The following is a 21,967-nucleotide window of genomic DNA, read 5'->3' on the forward strand; positions in this document are numbered from 1 at the left end:
AACTTCAGCTTTATAAATAAGCAGGTAGGTAACACTGCATTTGCCCAAACTGCTCACCTCCCCCCACACACATATAAACACACACCACATTTCCCCTTGCTCCCATGCACCAACAGTTGTGATTTGTTCTTGAGAGCAATCCCAGGGTCAATTCTGGCTGTACGATGTTAAATTTAGAGAGGTAAGCACTGGGTTTTTCAGGTTTCTTTTTAACAGAGTAATATGGAAAAGAGGGTTCAAAAGGCTGAGGAACGGAAAGGACTATGCATTTAGAAAATGGGAGACAAGGAACACAGAATTCTATGGGTATGCATATTCTGATGAAATGGGAGAAGACCCCAAGTCTACTTCTGTCTGAGAAATTCATTTTGCCAGCATCTTGAAGCACAGATTTATTTTTATTTCATAAAATGTATACACCACTTGAATGAGGGGAAAAACAACCTTCAAGGCAGTTTACGAAACGATAAAACAAGAAAACCAAAATTACAACAGTACTTTAAAACATACAAAAGTGAAAATATTAAAACAGATTAAAATTACCTCGGCTTTCTCAGCATCTGGGCAGGCTTGTCTAAACATTAGCATTTAAGAAGATGCCAAAAAGAGTACAGTGAACGCACCTGCTTGATCTCAATAGGAAGGGGGTTCCTAAGTGTAAGTGCTACCAAACTAAAATGATCAAGTTCTCACAAATGTGGAATGGGTATTATGCAGCACCTGTAAGCAGCGCCAATTCCATCAATTGCCACAGTCAAGTGGACACATGTGGGGCAAGGTGGTTAGGCAAAAGATTCCTGCACTGTAGAGGGCTGGACTAGATGACTCTTATGCTCCCCTTCCAATGCTGTGATCATGTAGGTAAACTGATCCTGACTTCTTAAGGGCTTTATATACTAATAGGTTTTATATCCTCAAGGCAAGATATCACAGCTTTCCTCCGAGGAGTTCCAAGGAGGCACATGTGGTTCTCCACACAAACACCTCCATCTCATCTTCACAACAACCCTGGCTGTTATGTTAGGATTGACAGATGGTGACATGCCTAAGGTCACCTAGAGTTTGTGACTGAGTAGGGATTTGAACCTTTGTTCTCCCAAGTCCTGGTCTGAGATTCTAACCACTACACCATTCTGGCTCTCATCTTTGGGTGTGATCCCATGCATACACCTAAAAACCAGAGAGCCCAGCAGCCTTAAGTCCCCTGGTCAATGGATGGGGCCAGTTTGCGCCTCCCTGCAGTCCAGAGTCTTGCTGGCCAGAGTGATGGGGAGAGGGGGAACTGTGATGCCCCAGAGAACAATGTGATTTAGCACACTTACGGTATCTTAAAAATCTTGAAACTGCCAAGTTTTCCTGATACTGTATTTGCAATTGGCACCCATTCATTCTTCTTAAACATAACATTTTCCACACAAATAATAAATTAGCACTGGAAAACCTTTTTGCCCTACATCACTGAGTGGGGAGCAAACTGTGTGCAGCTGCTCCTTCTCTAGCTGGTGAATGCGGATAGGATCAGTGCTCCCCCCCCCCAAGAGGTATTCAAGGATACGCAGTACCAGCACCTCTTTTGTTGATGTTAAAAGGTGTGGCACTTATAGTAACAACTTCATAGTGAGCACCTATTTTTCTAGGGAAAAAGCACTGGATAGGATGGTTTCCCCCTTGCCATGGCATTCTTCCTGAGAGGCATTAAGTGAAATCTTGGTGTCCTGGTCAAAGGCTTTCAGCTCTGGAGTCCCAGGGTTGGTTGGTTGGGGGGGGGGGTGCCTGTGTGCATGTTATTACAATATGTTGTAAGCCACCTTGAGGTTGATTGAATCAAATAGTGGGCTATAACCCTTCTAAACAGGTAGCTAAAGAAACACATATTTACTTAAGAGCAACAGAAGATACCTACAGTAAGATAATGGTCAGTGAACACAACTATTGGCTTCAAGCTCTTAACCTAACTACACTTTACTGGAATTCACAGGACACTTCCTAAGCAGTATTTTTTTAAAAATAAACTTTTTTTAGTATAGAAAGAACACTGAAACACCATGACCCGCGTTCCAAAGTGGTCATAACCTCAAGCAAGCTTAACACAGTCCTCATTCTCAACTGCCACACAGAAGAGTTCAGAGTTTTAAAACAGGATCTCAGAAGTTTTCCATATTAGGTGCATCTAATGTGTTTGTTTTGGATATAAAGAGAACTCATCTTTTTTACTCACACCCCCCTCATTCTTTCCATTCTGAAGCTGCTCAATTATCCTCCGTGAATTTCCTTCCAGTAAGTTCCCTGACTGCCTGGGTGTTCTACCTTTAAAGTAACAACAACAACAACAGCTGCTTAAAAGCAGCAATATGAATGTATGTAGTAGGCACAGGGAGAATTTAGTGTCAGTTTCCTTGTTTTATATTGTGCACCTGAACATAGGCTGTTTAATTTATACTTTTGAAAAACACAGCTGAGTGGGAAGGGAGTAAAGTTTGGGCATGATGCTTTTGTAGGTGTGTCATAACTTTTAGTGCCAAAAAAGCTTTCTGTCTCTAGTCTATCCTCAGAAATGTTGTGAGAATTGGAAGTGAAATCAAGCAAAACAATGTTTTTATTTTATTCTTTAAAAAAACAAACACCCCACACAGATAGAGAAGTAAGCCTGCTAAGAAGTCATTCATGTGTAGTCCTAAATCCCTAAACAGCTTTTAACCAAGAAGCTACAAAGCTTTAAACATCCTTCAAAGTGCCAACACCATGTTATGATGAGAGGAAGAAAAAGAAGCTTCCCACACACCATGCAAAACAAACTTTAAAAATAATGCAGCAATGCAACTAGAATTCAAAAGGGATTTGGAATAAACCAAACGCTAACATTTCTTTCTTTCTCTCTGCAATGATTTTGGAGGGGATCAGTTGCCTGAAAGGAAACATTTAATGAAAGATTGTAATTAAAATTATATATATATATATATATATATATATATATATATATATATCACACATCAGGGCTCCTCCACTTTTCTGCTCGACTACATCAAAGCTTCTCAAGGAGGAACAGAAATAGCTGGTGTTTCCATAAAACGGGAGGGGGTAGAAATCACTACAGTACTTGTGTTTTCACAGCTCTCGAGTGTGTAGTAATCCTCCCTGAACATATTTTCTTTATCCCTTCGGGATCATACTCAGTGCATCCCCAAGTCTTGCTTTTCCAGTTTTCGATTGGCTAAATCTTCCTAAACACACATTCCAATATCAAACATGCCTTTTTGAAAAGCAGCTGCTTTTAGGGAAGCGCTCACCATTAACTGGGTCAGGAACAAAGAACTGGGGGTAGAGGGGGAGGCAATAATTAAAAGGAGTGGGCCAAACAACAACAACAACACCCCATTGCAAACGGAGCACACAGCAGAGCTCACTTACCTTTTTTCATTTATACATGCATACATAGCCAGCAAAAGGCTGCCTTCCTCCCAGCACAGCGGCAGCCACATGCAGAGTTCCAACTAGAACACGGGGCAGCCAATCAGAAAGAAGCTGTCATGGAGGGAGGCATGCTGGGAACCGTAGTTCAGAACTCCAGAAACCTGCCGCTTTGGGGGAATGAATCGTATTTATAGACCCGATGCGAAGGTTCTTGAGCTATATAAGGAGAGGGAGCCCTTGGAGCTGCTGAGCACGCTTCCTCGGGAGTAAGCTCCACTGAAATCAGTGGAAGCGGCTTCCAAATAAACGTGCTGAGAGCGAGGACGTTAAAAAGAAAAGAAAAAGTCTGCAAACCCATTGCTTGTGATCCAACATATACAAACCACGCATTTATAAATGCGCTAAACGCTGGAATGAGGGCGGGTGGGTGGAAAAAGTGAAATGGGTGGGGTGGGGGCGCTGAATGAAAGCAAGTTTGGGCTTGAGCAAGGAACTTAAAAAGTATTTATCCTGAAACAACTTTTCCTACTCTTAACATTGCCAGCCTGCTTATTAGGACGTCTGAAAACATGATTTTAATGACCTACTGAATTGGAGGACAAAACATTGCAAATGTCTTAAAAAGAGGCTTTGCTTTTGCTGCAATGGGGGGGGGGCGCTCAAAGCTCATTGAAAGAGGAGTGAGAAATAAAGTAGAGCTCTATCTAAACACTTGGAAGCAATGAAGTTAAGGAACCATTGCTTTTTTGGAAAGTAAAAGAAAGAAAGAAAAACGCTGTGGTTGTGCATTACTCGCCCTTTACCTCTAATGTCTCCATGGAAGGCAAATCCCAGGGAAACCCGGGAGAAGTCCTGACAAACCAAACCCAAACTGGAGAAGGCGTTTTCTCCTTGTCCACCTGCCTCCTAAGGCCAGCACAAGTCTGCTCCTTACCTGGCTCCATGGATTACACGAAGCTTCAGCTTAAAGCAGCTCAAGACATAAGGAATTTCGTCACCCGGAATTACAATCAGCCACCTGCCTCTCTCAAACCAGGTAGGCCGCTGTCCTTCTGCCCCAAAATCAGAGCTGCTCTTCCTAAAGTGGCCAAGAGGGGTCATAAGAAACGAAGGAGATGCCTGATGGTTCTGTCTCACCTATCATTGTGCCACAACAGTCGCCAGCCAATTAATTGCCTCATGTCTGGGAGCCAAAAAGTAGAAATTACAGATCTTGCCCACTGGGTGCAGCCCCCACCACGATATTTTATTAGGATGGTCTGTTGGGCTACCCTGACCGAAAAAAACACTAACTTCCCTACCTAATTTGGCCATTTTGAAACGGTGTGTTAGTAAAATCTGTATTTTATATACCTTGATTAAATTGATTTGCCTTGAGCCAATCAATTTAACTGGGTGAACTGGGTTTCTCGTATTATCAGAGAAAGAAAAACTCATTTGGCTCCACCGTTAATAATCTTACAAACCTTTATTTCCACCACCCATCAGAGAAGAGTCACATATTTCCTCTTGGTTTGAAATGATTTTTTGAGCCACAAGAACACCTTTTGTGGTTTTTTTAATCAGATGTAAATATCCAGCTTTGTTCTTTTGCAAATTGGGGCAGGAATTTTCCAACTCCAGGTTAACACATGACTTGAAGGGTGGTATCAACCAATTCTAATAATTTATGGTAGGTTACTGAGCTGGCACAAGTTTGCATGAGTCTGCCTACCCCCCCCCCCGCCCCCCCCCAGGTATGCTACCATTATATATCAGTGTTTATTGCTGTTTTATAGAATCTCTAGGCCTAAAATGCTGAGCTAGTGCATTGGGTCTTATATGAATTTGTACTTGAATCGCACTGAAATAAGTTCAGAATGTTTGTAGCGATGAACTTTAGCCCTATTGACTTCAATAGGAACGAAGTGCAACTAACCCGGCAAACATCCAACTCACAGATTCAAACAATAAAGTTATCTTTACAATGGTAACTTGGTTCTCAAATTTAATCCGTTCCAGAAGTCCATTCCAAAACCAAGGTGTGTGTTTCCATAGGAAGTAATACAAAATAGAATAATCCGTTCCAGACTTTTAAAAACAAGCCCTAAAACAGCAATTTAACATGGATTTTACTATATTACGAGACTATTAATGCATAAAATGAAAGCAATAATCAATGTACTGTACTATAAAATAAATAAAACAGTATTGTAGATGATAAAAATTAAAATTATTATTTTTTCTTAACCTGCACTGATGATAGTCATTGTTTGGATGGGGGGCATTTATCCATTTCCGCAGTCACTCACTCACTCAATCAATCAATCAGTAGCTGAACTGGGTTCCACACAGTCACAAAGACAAATTAAGCAAAAAAGCCTCAAAAACAAAAAATACAAAATACAGTGGTACCTCGCAAGACGAATGCCTCATAAGACGAAAAAGTCGCAAGACGAAAGAGTTTTTCGTTTTTTTAGTTGCTTTGCAAGACAAATTTCCCTATGGGCTTGCTTTGCAAGACGAAAACGTCTTGCATGTTTGTTTCCTTTTTCTTAAAACCGTTAATACCCAGGGAATCCGTGCTTCACAAGACGAAAAATTCGCAAGACGAAAAAACTCGCAGAACGAATTAATTTCGTCTTGCGAGGTACCACTGTAAATAGCAAAAACAAAAGCACCAAATATAAGCTCCAAATATCATCTCAGAGCACTGCAATCAGAAATGGAAGGCTTGAATTACAATGTGGGGACACAGATTAGCAGCACAACACTAAAAAATGGAAGCTCAGGACTCAAAATGGAGCATGTTCTGCTTTTGAAGCAAAGTTTGCAAACCGGAACACTGACTTCCGGGTTTGCAGCGTTCAAGTTCCAACCTGTTCGGGAACTAAACTCTTTGAAAACCGAGGTACCATTGTATTGCTAAATGGGGATTTGGTCCAGGTATCTTTAGCTGAATCATAACACTATTATCCAAAGGACACTGCTCCATTAGGGCAAATGGGACACTGCCTCACCAGCCTCAGCCTCCCCTGACCCAGTTGCCTTTTTATTTAGAACCATTCCCTGGGGCTGTCAGAGTTCTCCTCCTTAGGTGGTGTACACGTTTCTTCTTACTCCAGTTTCAGTGTGCTTCCACCACTGGCTTGCCTCAATTCATCTGCATCCTGCAGCTTCTTGAGAAATACTGCTGTTTGGGGCATTTTCTCCCAAACCAGCTTCCATCCCATTTGAAAATGTAAGCCGCTGCTAAGCTGAGGTGTGTACATATGAGACAGCCATTGCACATGTGCAGATGACAACTTCATTGGATTGTAGTTCAAGGGAGCAGCATAGGTGGGGGCAGAGAATTAGGTAATGTGCACTGAGTAAAGACATCCCCATTTCCTCTACTGTGTACATCGGAAACGTAAAAATGTGACTTGAAACACAGCAGGAGGAACCTCATGTGTTAGTTAGGGTTGCTATATTTCAATTCTGCCTTTGAAATCCGAGTAATGGGATCTGGATGTATGGCAGCCCTATGCTGCTAACTGTGTTGTTGTTGTTGCTGCTGCTACTATTTAACATTGTATACTGCCCTAGACCGGCAGGTCTCAGGGCAGTTCACAAGATAAAATCACAAGATACATAACAAAAATAAAAACAAGAACCACCCAATAATCCCCCAACACATTTTAAAAGGGCATTAGCTGTCAATCAGCCAAAGGCCTAGCTAAAGAAGAATGTTTTTGTCTGGTGCCTAAAGGTGCATAATGAAGGCACTAGCCCAGGCATGTACAAAGTCCATTATGGGGGCATAATTTTGCCTGCTGATCGATTTAATTCAGCCCCCGCGGCAGTACAGAAGTACCGCTGGATGCAAACGGGATCTGTTCTGGAGCCCCGTTCACATCCTGAAGTGAATGCAACCCGCGTCTGCGCGTGCACGGGTCGTGATTTGCTGTTTCCGCGCATGCGTGTGATGTCATTTTGAGCATCTGTGCACGCGTGAGCGGCGAAACCTGGAAGTAACGCATTCCGTTACTTCTGGATCGCCGTGGAGTGCAACCCGAAAACACTCAACCCGAAGCTACTTCAACCTGAGGTATGACTATATATGTCTTTGGGTAAAATCCTAAAAATGCTTAGCAACTCAGCAACTCCAAACCTGAAAAAAGCTCAACCACTTCGCTTGGCCCTCATGCATGTTCACTTCATCAAATCTGGCCCTCTTTGAAAAACGTTTTGGCACCCCTGCACTAGCCGAACCTCCCTGGGGAGAGCTTTCCACAAAACTGTACATAGCTTAAGTCTCAGCGTTGCCTTTGTAGAACTCATCAAGGAAGGGCCCTGGGGTAGGGCTGCCATCCATCCAGATTTTTCTTTGGGATTTCAAAGGCAGAATTGACGTCTGGAGGGAATTTCGAAAGGCGGTGCTTTGTCCTGGATCTTAGGCAAGTCAATAAAAAAATTGTGGCTTTTTTTTGCTTTTTTAAAAAAAGCAAAAACAAAAAATTCAACAACAATTTTGGGGTGTCCTGGTTTTTACTTTTTGAAATATGGTAACCCTAGCCTAGGGTGCCCAGGTAAGCCCTGCCCTCTGTAATCAATTACATGATGCGGTGCACACACCCCATTTGAATGGCAATGCCCATCAACTTTGCCCCCCCTCAAATATTTTAGTGGGGGGGGAGAAGACCCCTTGGCCCCTAGGAGTTGGCTCCTATGGAAGCGGCAAAACTAGAATTAGACCGTCATTGGTTGTGGCGCCACTTACTGTTGGCCTCCCTGCTTTCTGCCCTACCAGTCCCAATGAGCATTAGACACCCTGCTATCAACTGTATCACAGAGGTTTTCTTTGCCCAAAGGAAGGACTGCAATGCCCACAGATATCTCTCTCCCCAGCTCCCTTCTCCCCCAAGCTTATACTGTCTGTCTACAGCATTAATGTCTCATGTTGAACGTAACTGACCTGTTGAAATAACTTTATTATCTGAAAACAAAGTTTGTAACTAAAGAAAATCTTTAATTAAATCAGTTTTTAAAAAAGATACACTTATGCACCTATGCATACACCTATGCAGTCTAGATCAGAATGAGTGTCATAATTGGAAAGCTGTTTGTATTTCAAAGAGTGAGTACAGGCAAGAAATCTTGCCCCATGTCAAGGTTTTTTATCCTGTGGTTCCTTGGTGGTCTTCATTATTGCAGTCATGGCATTATTTCTTTCTCCCTGCCACAGATTCTAATGTGTCGTGGCAAAAACAGGAGTCTTATCAAATAGTAATGCTTCCTAACACTTCCCCAGTGATAAAATTGGTCATTGGTATTCAGACAGAGTCTCTGCAGATTAGTTCCAAATGTCTCACGGAAGTGAGGAAAGGCTGCTATGGAACCCCAGGTGCTACTGACTTCAGTAAGGATTCTTTCCAAAACCCAAATAGATGGCCAATCAGATTCAGACCCAGGGCCCACTACTAATAGCATCGTGTTCATGTAATAAATGAGAAACCTCCAGTTGTTCTTTCTGTGTTGTCCAAGGGGGTTCAGTTTGGCTTATGAGACCATTTCCCCCCAAACCACAACTACCTGTCAATCAGCTGGTATCGCTCTGTTGGGTTTCATCAGCTGATGGGCATGGGGTTCGATTCTGCAGGGAACTGGTGCATGCTGCCAAAGCGAAGCGGTTTAACTCCCACTTTTCAGCTGATGCGCATGGGGTTTAAATCCTGCTCAGGCCTCTCCAGAGAGCAGGATTGAATTCTCTGCTCATCAGCTGATGGTTGGAGAGTTCAATCCCCACTTGCTGTACCCCCACAGGTCAACTTTGACAGGGGAGTGGGACACAACATCATTTCAATGTTAGATCTGGACTGCCATGCCAGAAAAGGCCCCCCAGCCCTGTTGCCGTCCATGGTTAGAAAGTGCTAATAGTATACAGTGGTACCTCAAGTTACATATGCTTCAGGTTACATACGCTTCAGGTTACAGAATCCGCTAACCCAGAAATAGTGCTTCAGGTTAAGAACTTTGCTTCAGGATGAGAATAGAAATCGTGCTCCAGCAGCGCAGTGGCAGCAGGAGGCCCCATTAGCGAAAGTGGTGCTTCAGGTTAAGAACAGTTTCAGATTAAGAACGGACCTCCGGAACGAATTAAGTACTTAACCGGAGGTACCACTGTACTGTTCATGGGTTGGGAGAAGCAACCAGTGGTTTTCTATGCAAGCTCCTTACCCTTTGAAAATTCCACCCTAAGCAAAAGTATTGGTGACGATCCTACGTCTTTCATATTCCTAATGATAGTAGGTAATTGTTATCCACTGCAATGCCTTAACCCTAGGCAGAATCTAAAGAAATGGGAAATCACAGCCAACAGGAAATGGAACCGGAAGATACGGAACGGGATTGTGAATGAAGGACTACATAATAAGCAAATAACTACAGAATATTGTTTTATAATATATGACTGCAGTAGAGAGACTCTTGTCTGAACAAAGATTAAAGGATTTAATATTCTTCAACATGGAGGAATGGTTGTTGAAGTTATTGGAGGTAAAGTTGTTATGTTGGACTGGAGGAAGATTATTGCAGACATTTATTGATAATGATAATTGGAGAACCCCTTTTGGACTTTTTGTGTGGAAGGGAAAATGAATGAATTTGGAGACATTTGGGTCTGAAGTTTGGGGAAAATATTGCTTAGCAGGAGGAGGAAAATTTGGAGTGAATCCTTTGAACAATCTTTTTTTAAGTGTAACTGATGGAGAATCAGAAGTCCCTTTTCTTTCTCTTGCTCTTTTTTATCTCTTCTTTAATTCTCTTATTATTTTTATCTTTCTTTGCTTATGTGTGTGTCTCCTTTACTCTGGATCACTGTTGGGATTATACAGACATGAAGGTGATGATGGCGCCATTCCTTTCTGTGTGAGACGAAGGGTTTAAGATCTACCTTTGAGAGAGGACTTTGCATTTTCTTTTTTCCTTTCCTTTGTTATTGTTTTCCTCTGGATTAGTTTTTTTTTATTGTATCATTTTATGGAAAAGCTTCAGTAGAATCTTTTTATGACAAAGAGATGCGCTATACACAGAAGTTCTGTGTGCCTGGCCGAAGCATGAGCTTCCTCTCTCTCTCCCTTCCATCCACTTCCAGGCTATTGTACCTGACAAACTGATCTGGAAGTCAGGGAAGGTGCTGGAGTAACCTCTCATATAATTGTGGGAAAACCTCCCCTACCTCCTCAATCAGCACATTAGAAGGACTTTCATTGCAGTGTGTAGTTTTAATATAACAATCAGCGTCTAAAGTGCTTCTGAAAAACAGCTTCGGATCAAAGCACCAGAGGAAGACAGAAGCGTCCTTGATGTTTTTGCTTAATGCTGTACAACAGCCACAAGGTGGAACTACAAGCCTGGCTTCCTTCCATACATCAGATGTTCAGACCATAATTACAAGTAATGTTGAACAACAGCATGGCAGACAAAGGTAAGAGTTTAAAGGCAGAGAAGCTTAAGGGCAAGGTTCAAGCATAAAGCAAAAACAAAACAGAATTCCATTCTGAATCTCCAAAAAAAAAGTTAGTGGAGCAATAAATATTTTGGCTTGGAATCATGGGTTACGGCTGCAGTTCTACTCAGTTTTACTAGGGAGTAAGCCCTAGTAAACCTCAGATATGCAGATGACACAACCTTGATGGCAGAAAGTGAGGAGGAATTAAAGAACCTTTTAATGAGGGTGAAAGAGGAGAGCGCAAAATATGGTCTGAAGCTCAACATCAAATAAACTAAGATCATGGCCACTGGTCCCATCACCTCCTGGCAAAAAGAAGGGGAAGAAATGGAGGCAGTGAGAGATTTTACTTTCTTGGGCTCCATGATCACTGCAGATGGTGACAGCAGTCACGAAATTAAAAGATGCCTGCTTCTTGGGAGAAAAGTGATGATAAACCTAGACAGCATCTTAAATAACAGACACATCACCTTGCCAACAAAGGCCTGTATAGTTAAAGCTATGGTTTTCCCAGTAGTGATGTATAGAAATGAGAGCTGGACCATAAAGAAGGCTGATTGTCGAAGAATTTATGCTTTTGAATTATGGTGCTGGAGGAGACACTTGAGAGTCCCATGGACTGCAAGAAGATCAAACCTATCCATTCTGAAGGAAATCAGCCCTGAGAGCTCACTGGAAGGACAGATCCTGAAGCTGAGGCTCCAATACTTTGGCCACCTCATGAGAACACTCCCTGGAAAAGACCCTGATGTTGGGAAAGATGGAGGGCACAAGGAGAAGGGGATGACAGAGGATGAGATGGTTGGACAGTGTTCTTGAAGCTACCAACATGAGTCTGACCAAGCTGCAGGAGGCCGTGGAAGACAGGAGTGTCTGGCGTGCTCTGGTCCATGGGGTCACGAAGAGTCAGACACGACTAAACGACTAAACAACAAAGCCCTAGTGACCTCAGTGTAAGTTCCTTGCCAAGCAAGTTTGCATAGGATTGAGGGACAAGGCCAGGATCATGAACCCACTGATACTTCTAACTTAAAATTGAAGCACTGTCACACTCCAGTCTTGTGCATACTTACTTAGATGTAAATACCTCTGTGTTCAATGGAACCTATTCCTTTGAAGGTGGTTATAACCCTCCAAGTTCAAACCCTCCAAGTGCCCCTATTTTCCAGGGAGAGTCCAAGATTTACAGAAGCCATCCCGGTTTCCGATTTGATCCTGGAATGTCCCACTTTTCCTTAGGACGTCCTTATTTTCACTGGAGAAACGTTGAAATGATGTGTACCTAGGAGCTCGCAAGCTACAATGGCCTGAGGGGCATTATTGTCTGGCTTTCTATGGCCGTAGTGGAGCAGGAGAGGGAAGGTAGCTCAACAGCTCTCTCCTAGAGCTATGCTGATCCATAGGAATAGCTACAGGAGGAAAACCTGCTTCTGTCCTGTGGCAGTAAATCTCATTAGGAATCCTACTTTCTTCGTGGCAAAAACATGTGGTGACAATGATTCAGCTTGTGATCAAAGGTAGTTTAACCCACCTGGCAAAATCCAAGGTGAAGACTGTCCCCCTTTGCAGTATCTGGTACACCTGCTTCTACTCCCTTTCTAAAGGAAGAATGCTTATTGCACCCTTTGTATCATCACGTTTCTGGAATGGCTGGGTGGCCACATGCTCTGCGATACGGTGATGTGAGCTTCACTGTCCCCTAGTGCCAGGGAGAAGTGATTGAGAGGATGAGGGAGAAATACCTCTTCTCTACTCTCCCTCTTGAGAAACGTCTTTGCTTGCTCTCTCTCTTGCCTACAGGAGCTCTGCTGGTGCCTGCAATAAAGACAAGAAAGGGCCCTTCACCATCTGCAAATAATATCAGCAAACTGCTTTCCCAGCCTCAGAGGAGGGACTTACCCCACCCCCCTGCTAGCTGTATCTTCCACTTAGGGAGAAACTAAAAATGCAGTCCTAAACATGTCTACTTAAATAAATAAAAAATCTGTTGAATTCAATGGGGCTTAATCCCACAGTGGTTAGGATTGTAGCCTAAAGTGACCAACTTTATATATATCAAGGCTAATCTTTTGGAAGGTGCCAGTTTCTTTTACATAACTACACACCCACCCACTCTGTGTCTACAAAGACCCAATTCTCACAAATATCAGAAGTGGTAAACCTCGGTCTGTACTATTATCACTTGAGGCTGCATTTTTAAAGATGCAAATAGAAACTTTATAGTCAGGAAGATGGGCACAATCTAGCCTAATTTACAGCCTGAAATGGCCCATTGCACAAAATTACTTTGCTATATAGTCTTTGGGACCACAGTTGTTGCTTACTAGTGGTCTCTCTCCATGTCAAATGCCCTCCCTTCCAAAAATGCACATGGCACTCCAAGCTTTAAGTGCGATGCAAATTTTATTGTGTTTTGTTAGTGTAGAGGTTCTGTAACAAAACAGAATTGTGACTGTGGAGAATTTCAGAGTTCACAGGAAGCATCTTGCACAATTTGGGGTGCATTTTTTCATTCCAGTACAAGCTTTTGTTTTAGAGTGGTGATTGCACTGACTGAATTGGAAAGTTACTTAAACACCAAACACACCACACCACTGGATTTTCAGTTTACCATCACTAGTGATATAATGAGGAATCAGGCCTAAACCAGCCTATTATAGGGCTTGTGCGGGTCGCTCTTCAAAACCTTCCTTCTACATCGAGCATGTATCTGGGTCCTGTGTCAAAGCAGAATTGCATGGGAACCTCCTGGGTCAGAAAAAAGCAGCACAGTCTTTATGCAGTGTTGTACATAATTTAATTTGCAGTTTTGTATATAAACTTTTACTGTATTGCACACTATTGTAGCAAACTATTTGCAAAGAAATCAATAAAATACTTACAGGATTTAAAAATAAGGGTTTTAATGCAGCTGACAAGAAAATAAAAGAAGCAATTTACTTAATGAGATACAATCCTTTATGTTGAAAATGAGAGTTACATACAACTAGAGTACAGTTAAAAGATACCATACAGTCCAACACTTAAATTCCTCAAATTGTGTAAAATTAACAAATCTCTACTGTCAAATATACAGCATTTGAGTGATGGAAAGGATTTTTGAAATTAAATACAGGCATCATGATCTTGTGGCTCTCATTTTGTGTTTTTTAAAATGACAGGGCCATGTAACAATATTGCCAAGTTTGTACTCTTTGTAAAGGACCTCCTCCTTATCTTTTGTCCTAACCCCTTTTATTTCCAGTCTATTATTCTGCTTTAGGATTTATTTTTACTGTTTGTTTCTGACACATGTTAGATAGTTAAATAAGCTTAAATCAAAGAAATTAAGAGGGTACTTCAAAAATATGTCCACCTAGAGTTGATTTTTTGGACATGCTGGAATCGGTCCTTTGCATTCCTTAAGAGACAGCCAGAGTGAAGTCTCGCTACCTACGTTAGAGAAGACACGTGTCTCGTGTGTTATCCGATTATGCTACTGGCTAAAATTCACAACAGAATTGAAAAGGTGATCTCCAGCATTTATTAAAATTTTCAAAGTCCATAAACAACAAAGTCACTGTAGAACTTATCGCATACAGCTAGCATACAACAGCATGTCCTCAGCCTAGATGAAATACAAAAGATTGTTTTTTCATACAAATAATTTCTTTTAATTTATTAATGTGACAATATAGTTATTACATAAAATTTGCTACCGCAAAGTATCGTATCCTTGTCTTGCACATACATAGACGGGGGGGTTGGGTGGGGGGTGGACAAAGATGGCAAACAGACTCCTAACGATGAATATGTGCAAAACTGCTTGACAACTTAAAGAGACGTACATAACGTTGCATGGTACATTTTATTTCGCAAAAATGTCTACGGAGACTTTTATTTTCTTAAAGGAGTGTCATAAAGATTAAAAGGAAGCAATGCCAATGGTCTCATCTGCCCTGGCATTCTACAGAACACCGTGACTACGTAAGCGATCTAGATCAGTTTAATAAAAACACTTCATCCTCGTATGCATGTAAATTGATCATAAAACACGAGCCTAAGTTTATTTTAAACATAACTGATGTGCCATCATCATCTTCGGACAGGCCACTGAGACATTGAGCGCCTGACTTAAAAAGTTGTATATGGACAAATTTAAAAGCACAAAGAAGGTTGTGCTGAGCCACTGATTGTTAACAAACACTGAAACAAGTGCGTGTAAAAGTGCTGGGAGCTAGCACATGGTGGCAATACCCTTTTTTAAGTCAGTTGGTGAGGTTATAAAAACTTAACGCAACTCAAACAATTCTCCGTGTGACCGTACATTCCATTTCACTGAAAGAAAAAAAGGATGTTAGAAATGAAGACACCACATCACAGATGGTGGCACTTTGAAAACTTTTTTGCCTCTTTTCCATGCGAATGAAGAGCCGCTGGTAGGAACCATGATTGGAGCAGCACTCCACCCGTGATTTACTAATATAGTATACCAGAATAAAAACTTGGCATTTACTTCTTTTATTCTTCACAGCTAACAGAAATACCAGGTTTATCTAGCAACGCATCAATATTGTAACACTAATTTTTCAATTTGCTAAACCATTCATTCTCATAATCTAAAGGTTTTTTTTTCTTTTTCTTAAAAAAAAAAAGATGCTTTCCCCCCCTTTGATAAAAAAGGGTTGAAATGTGAAATACTTCAGGAGCCCCAACCTTGACATTACTTTAAAAAAAAAATATCAGTCTTAAGTCTCTGACAATACTGACCAAATCTTTTAAATGTTTTGGGATATAAGGTGTTAAAACAAAACCCCATTTAAATAGCTACTTAAGCATGGTTAAATATGGTCCAAAGCCCAGGCTGGATGGAATTGTTCCTGCTTATTGAGACTGTGCTTCTCATGGCACAGGATGCTTATGGCATATTTACCTACTGCCTAGGAAAGGGGGGGGGAATGAGGCAGGGAGAAGGACTGCCAGCATGTAGAAAACCAAGGCACGGGGTCTAGCTACTGAACCCTACACAAACTGTCCAATTTTGATACTCAATTTGGTCAGTCTCCAGGAAGATGTGTTTTAAGTCAATTAGCAAACACTCGTATGGCGATAAATACTATCTTCAAAAATGCTAGTGGTGTTGGCTAGATTTAGTCTGAGCTACTTGGGAGGGGGGGAATACAAACCTATGAACTGTAGCCTCAGACAGAAAGACAGATACGGAAGGATTGGCTGGCACAGACTAGAAGCAACACTTATCTTTCACTTCGGTCTAAGTCACACTAGCCAGAAACACCTTCAGTTTCATTCGCACAAATGCATTATTCAAAATAAAACGGAGCGTTGTTGGGTAAAAGGCTACTTCATTTTAAAAGGGGAGGGCAAGAGGGAGAAAGAGAAAGAGAAAGAGGAAGGGGGAAATGAACAATACACAGAAACCAAAGGAAAACGACAGAAACCAAAAAGGTAATTAGGAAAAAGTGGTCTATATTCTGTGTTACAGCACAAACAGTGCTTTGCTTAATTGTGCCTAGTTATATGGGTTGGTGCAAACTGCACACATGGAAGATGGCAATAAAGACCTCAGTCAACTTTGTGGAATGAAGTAACTAGGTAATTGTTTTGACATATGATGGTCTCCGCTCCACCCTCATGAGTTAACAGAGTGCAAAGATCCCAATGTAAGCCCTGATGTCCTCTGATCATCCAGCAAGTACTAAAAATCAGCAAATTCCTTTGCACATTTCTCTGTTAGAGACACACGGATATCTTCTTCTTCATAGTCATCAAAGTTGCTGGTATCTCCAGGGCCTCTACATTTTGGTATGAATGGAGCTTCTACCTGCGTGGGGAAATAAAAGCACAGATTATTGCATTTGCCAATCTGTAAGAATTAACCAGTAAAAATAAGACAACAAAAGACAGAGAATAACAATGATAATGCTGATATTAATAACAACAATAATAATTCACTTATATATTCCAAGCATGAATCTAAAAAGGTTAACTATTCTCCATTATGGAATGGATGCATTCAGGAGAGATATGATATTGTTATTTTTCGGTGAAGTATCCCTTTAAGTTAGCTATAACAAATACAACCTCACCTGTGGCACTGCCTCAACACAAGAAGACTTATAGTGCCATTTTAAAGGCAAACTCAGATCTACATAAAATGCAATTCCTGAGAAGGAGATTTTACAAAACAAACAATCCCTAAGCACAAGAGGTTGACCACATAAGTGTTGCTGCACATAGACCACATGTAATGCTAATGATGGTCTAGTGTTGTAAGCACAAGCGTCAGTGAGCCTTTGGCTCATGTATGCCTCCCCTCATGTATGCCGGCACAAGGAGTTCAGAAGCTTTTTCTTCCCTTTTAGATTAATTCCAGCTTGTCAGGACAGCCAAACTTGCACAAGCTGAAGTTAATTTTAACTATGGTTTGTTGAAACCACGGTTTAGGCTTTCGACCTAATCTGTGGTGTGGGAACCTCCTGTCTCCTCTGGAAGAGGAAAGGAGAAAGGGCAACCTCATAATGCTAATTTGTGCTTTAGTATTATGTCTGAACGCAGCCACATTGTGGTTCAAACGCTTCCTGTATCCTAAAAATCAGAAAGGTGGGGAAACCCAGTAGCCTCTGCTTTGTGGGCTGCTGTAAAAAGGGCTTGGTGGGCCCTATCAGTTCTCCCCCAATACTGTACCAACATACATAAAATCCAACTGATCTTGAAGAAAATAAGCTCTTATTCATTATCATCACTCCAAGAAATTTTAAATAAGAGCCTAGAGCAGAATAGTGAAGAATTAGAACACCTCCAATAAAAACTGAAATATTTATTTAGAAGTGAAGAATTACAAAAAGGCAGAAAATCTTACTTCACACAAACTGCATGCTAAATGGTATATTTTAGAGTGCAGATGAGAAGATTACTATTCTGCGGCGAAGACTATGCTGAGGTGTTAATCACGTCCTGTCTTGTGATAATTAATACTTTACTGATTATTAACTACTACTGTACTGTCACATCGTGTAGCTAAACAGCTAGTTTCTTTTTATAAACTATTGCTGGGTTTCAGATCTGGCTTTTTAAAATGTTTTTGTATGGGAATATGCCTCCGTTACTCCAAAACAGACTTTTTTAAATAAAGAGAACACATCATAGTACCACAAAGGACTGACTGAGTCCCAAGCAGAAACGTATTAAAATATAAATGTTAAAATTTTTGAGGCAATTACACTTAAGTGTCATGGTAAAAGTTGAAAAAGTTAGGGATCATAATTTTTAGGCATCATTAATCACAGAAAATACAGATGGGTCTCTCACAAGGGCTCCAGTGGAAGTTAGCAACAGTTTAGGAACATGTCTATACACATTTCTTGCTTGGTTGCTCTTCTTTGTGCACGGAAAATTACACTGTGGTCACTTACTTGGAACTGTATCTCAGCAATGGTGATGATAATAATTATAATAGTTAAAGGTAAGGTAAAGGACCCCTGGATGGTTAAGTCCAGTCAAATTGGACTGGCCACGTTATTCAGATGTCTGATTATCGTTTTCCAAAGCAGATACTCTATTCTCAACTTAAGAATGCAAAGCGCAATACTGGTGGACAACAAAAGAGGTTAAAAGATGCTCCCAAAGCAAATCTAAAAACAAATGTATTATAAGCACCGACAATTGGGAAACCCTGGCTTGTGAGCGCTCCAATTGGAGAATAGCCTCTGGCATCATGGATTTTGAAGAAGCGCCAATTCATGACAAAAGGGAGAAATTAGTAAAAAGGAAGGCATGTCTGGCAAATCCTCATTGTGATCAACTCCTGCTTAGAAATCTATGTACCCACTGTGGAAGGATGTGCGGATCCAGAATTGGCCTGCACTGTCATTTATGGACATGCCACTAAGACATGGAAAACAAATCTTACTCGGCCACGAGTGATCACCAAGAGAGAGAGAGAATAGTTAAATACATCTGTGCTGAAAATCAAGTTGTCTACCAAGAATAGGCAGCTAGAGAGTTCAAATGTTTAGACAGGAAGGGAAAGAAAAGGCAAAGGAGACAATCTGAAGACAAAAAAGGGAAACAATTCAGAAACCAGCACACAGGACAGTAAGGTTTCAAGAAAATGTTTTTCTTTGAGAAATACTTTCCATTACCCCCAAGACTGTACATCCAAAAAGTCTTTCATTTAAAAAATGTAATGCCACCCCATGCGCTAGCCTCAAAGAATGGGAAAAGATCAGGAACTTTTTGTGTGCGTGCACTAATACAGAATTTATCCTAAGAGAAAGAATGATTACCTTTCTTTGATAAATGGCAATCCAATCTGTAGTGGCAAACCATTTGTGGTTTTTAATATCATTCACCCCATTCTTGAGATTTCCGTATCGTTTGGTCAAATCTACCTGGAGTAAATTTCTTAGTAGATCCTTAAGGTCTGAACTGAAGTGTGATGGGAATCGTACCTACAAAACACACCAGATATATATTTAATATTGCTATATAGACACCTTTTTTCCCTTCTTCTGGAAAGAAACGAGGAACAAGGTTATGAATTAATATTTTGGTAGTATAAAGAAGACCAAACCTAAATACAAAATTGCATTGGAGCTATACATTAATATATATGCCTGGCTGTTGCTTGAAGCATCAGATCATGCCTCATTCTCCTTTCTTCTGTATTAGCAACTAACATACAGAACAACTGGTGTAAAGTTAATTGTAGAGATGAGAAACTTGCAAAACGAGTGGCAGCCAATGAGCAGAAGGGGGGTGGGATGGGAAAAGTTTAAAAATGATCCCATCATATGATTTATAGGATGAGAGAGATGTGGGATTGCTGTCTTCAACAGCAGCCAGCCATGTGCTGCAACAGCCAGCTCCTGCATCATGTATAAGTCACCATTATTATTATTACATATAAAGTATTAGAAAATAATTGAACACCACAAATCCTGTTTTTACTCAAAATAAAGAATCACGAGAAACCACAGACAATACTTGTTGCCACTACTCTTCCCATTCTATGGCTGTGAAAAGTTACAAGAACTGGCTGCAGTGGTGGACTTGGGTACCATGGTGCCCTGTGCAAGGCCAATGACGCCCTGCCCTCACACTGCCTTCCCAAAGGCAGGTAAGGAGGCACTCACCTATGGGAAGAAGGCGCGAGGGCTCTGGCAGGGTCCTAGAGCTGCCCTACCTCCTTCCCAAAGCTGGAAGCGCACTCCCTAGGCTTTGGAAAGGAGGTGGGAAGGCTCTGGGACCTTGTCAGTGCCCTCAATGCCTCCTTCCCAAAGCCCAGAATCTTGCTTACTGGGTGCCTCCTTCACTCAGCGCCCAGTGCATGCACACCGCTTGCACAACGACAAATACGCTCCTGCGGGCTGCTCTCTCTCTTGCTTTAACTTTAGCTAAAACTCATTTCCTTCTCTCATTCCCTTGTTTCTGAAGCTCATTCTGCTATTTTGCCTTATGTTGGCTAGTCAGGGGGGCTTGGCAGGGAGCACCTGAAAGTGTCTAAGACAACATTTCTGTTTTTGACTTCATTTTTGGTGGGTTCACAAGGAACATAGACGCCAGTAGTTGTGGAGAGGGTAATTCAATTGTGGGGTTGAATAACGGGGCATCCCAGCTGTAGATTACAAACCAGTAGTGCTGTTAACTAACCACAAATGCACCTGGTGCAAACCATATATAAACGATCTAACTTTTCATTATCCAAAACTCCTTTTAATAAATAATAATAATAATAATAATAATAATAATAATAATAATAATAATACTGAATTTGATCCAGGGCACATCAGAGCACAGCAGTACATATTTGCAGTGCATGACTCCATCCTGAAAATGTGAAGTAATAGTTTCTGCTCATGTGCAGAGTACATCACACCAGAGTGACTATGATCAGTCTCTTATGTCTGAGACTAGGGATGAGATCTTCCAGGTTTAGGGAAGGATGGGGAGTCATATCCAGCTAGGCAAAGAGCCCAAACTTTTCATTTTAGAAATTCACTCACATACTCACAAAAAAAAGAAAGACTGCAATAAGAGCAAAAAACATTTTCTTCTTTTCTGCATTCAAAGTATTCTGAACTTAGAACTTTGGTGGATCCAGACATTTTTTTCTGGAAATATTCTGGAATTGCCTGTGGCTTAGACCAACATGCCCTGCTCAACCCAGTAGCTGCTGCAGATTTTAATAAGTGAGTGCAGTTAATAGTTTGTTGCAAGCCATCCACCACTTTGCTTCCCAATTCAATTCACATGCACACAAAAATGCAAAATGACTAAGGGAAAAAATAAAGATAGGTTATTCACACAGTGTCCAGTGTTTCTTCATTGACTGCTCTCCTCTCCTCCCTATCTCTTTGTTACAAAACAAATATTGAAGTAATCAAAACAAAAGCTCCTCGAAGCAGGAAAAACGCCTTGTAAACAGAAACATGAGCAATCCTGTTCATGAAAATTAAAATAAGAACACACAAGTAACAGAAAAGTTAATGGACATAACACGGATCATTTGCAGGATCCCAGCAGCCCTCACTAACCTTTCCAGAAACAATTTTTTCATAAATCTGGATTGGTTGATCTGCAAAGAACGGAGGATATCCAGCTGCCATTTCATAAATTAAAACTCCTAAGGCCCACCAATCCACTGCTTTGTTGTAGCCCTGGCAAAACAAAAATATAGTAGTTAGTGATATCCAACCAAATATAATATACTAATATAAACGCACTTAAGTTTTAGGTGGTACTCTAAAACTTTTACCAGCTTCAGCTCATCCAACAGCTGCAGTGATTCCTGGACCAGGACAGCTTGATCACAGTAATCCAGGCACTAATATCTTCAGGGTTGGATTACTGCAATGTATGATGTGGGGCTTTTAGGGACGCGGGTGGTGCTGTGGGTTAAACCACAGAGCCTAGGGCTTGCCGATCAGAAGGTTGGTGGTTCGAATCCCCACAACAGGGTGAGCTCCCATTGCTCGGTCCCTGCTCCTGCCAACCTAGCAGTTCGAAACCACATCAAAGTGCAAGTAGATAAATAGGTACCGCTCCAGCGGGAAGGTAAACGGCGTTTCCATGCGCTGCTCTGGT

The 21,967-nt window shown here is 41.3% G+C and overlaps 2 protein-coding genes across 7 annotated transcripts in view; both read right to left on the reverse strand.

Moving 5' to 3' along the window:
- The window catches only part of SAMD13 (sterile alpha motif domain containing 13), a 28,902-nt gene extending 24,375 nt beyond the window's left edge, over positions 1-4,527 (reverse strand). Inside the window, exon 1 of one of the 5 annotated variants that reach the window (XM_053391914.1) lies at positions 4,346-4,527. In XM_053391914.1, the coding sequence (XP_053247889.1) occupies positions 4,346-4,512 (167 nt within the window). In that variant the 5' untranslated portion in view covers positions 4,513-4,527. Of the gene's footprint in view, positions 1-2,044; positions 2,064-3,408; positions 3,528-4,345 lie in introns of those variants that run through there. The other 4 variants (XM_053391915.1, XM_053391916.1, XM_053391917.1 and 1 more) reach the window with 4 other exon arrangements.
- Positions 4,528-13,768: 9,241 nt separating this feature from the next.
- Positions 13,769-21,967, reverse strand: part of PRKACB (protein kinase cAMP-activated catalytic subunit beta) — a 56,369-nt gene continuing 48,170 nt past the window's right edge. For both annotated transcript variants that reach the window (XM_053391921.1, XM_053391922.1), the window contains exons 8-10: positions 21,418-21,540; positions 19,168-19,332; positions 13,769-16,703 (exon numbers count right to left, since the gene is read on the reverse strand). In XM_053391921.1, the coding sequence (XP_053247896.1) occupies positions 16,578-16,703; positions 19,168-19,332; positions 21,418-21,540 (414 nt within the window). In that variant the 3' untranslated portion in view covers positions 13,769-16,577. The remainder of the gene's footprint in view (positions 16,704-19,167; positions 19,333-21,417; positions 21,541-21,967) is intronic.

This window comes from Podarcis raffonei, chromosome 6 (genome assembly GCF_027172205.1).
Source record: "Podarcis raffonei isolate rPodRaf1 chromosome 6, rPodRaf1.pri, whole genome shotgun sequence".
In the NCBI taxonomy this organism is placed as follows: Eukaryota; Metazoa; Chordata; class Lepidosauria; order Squamata; family Lacertidae; genus Podarcis; species Podarcis raffonei.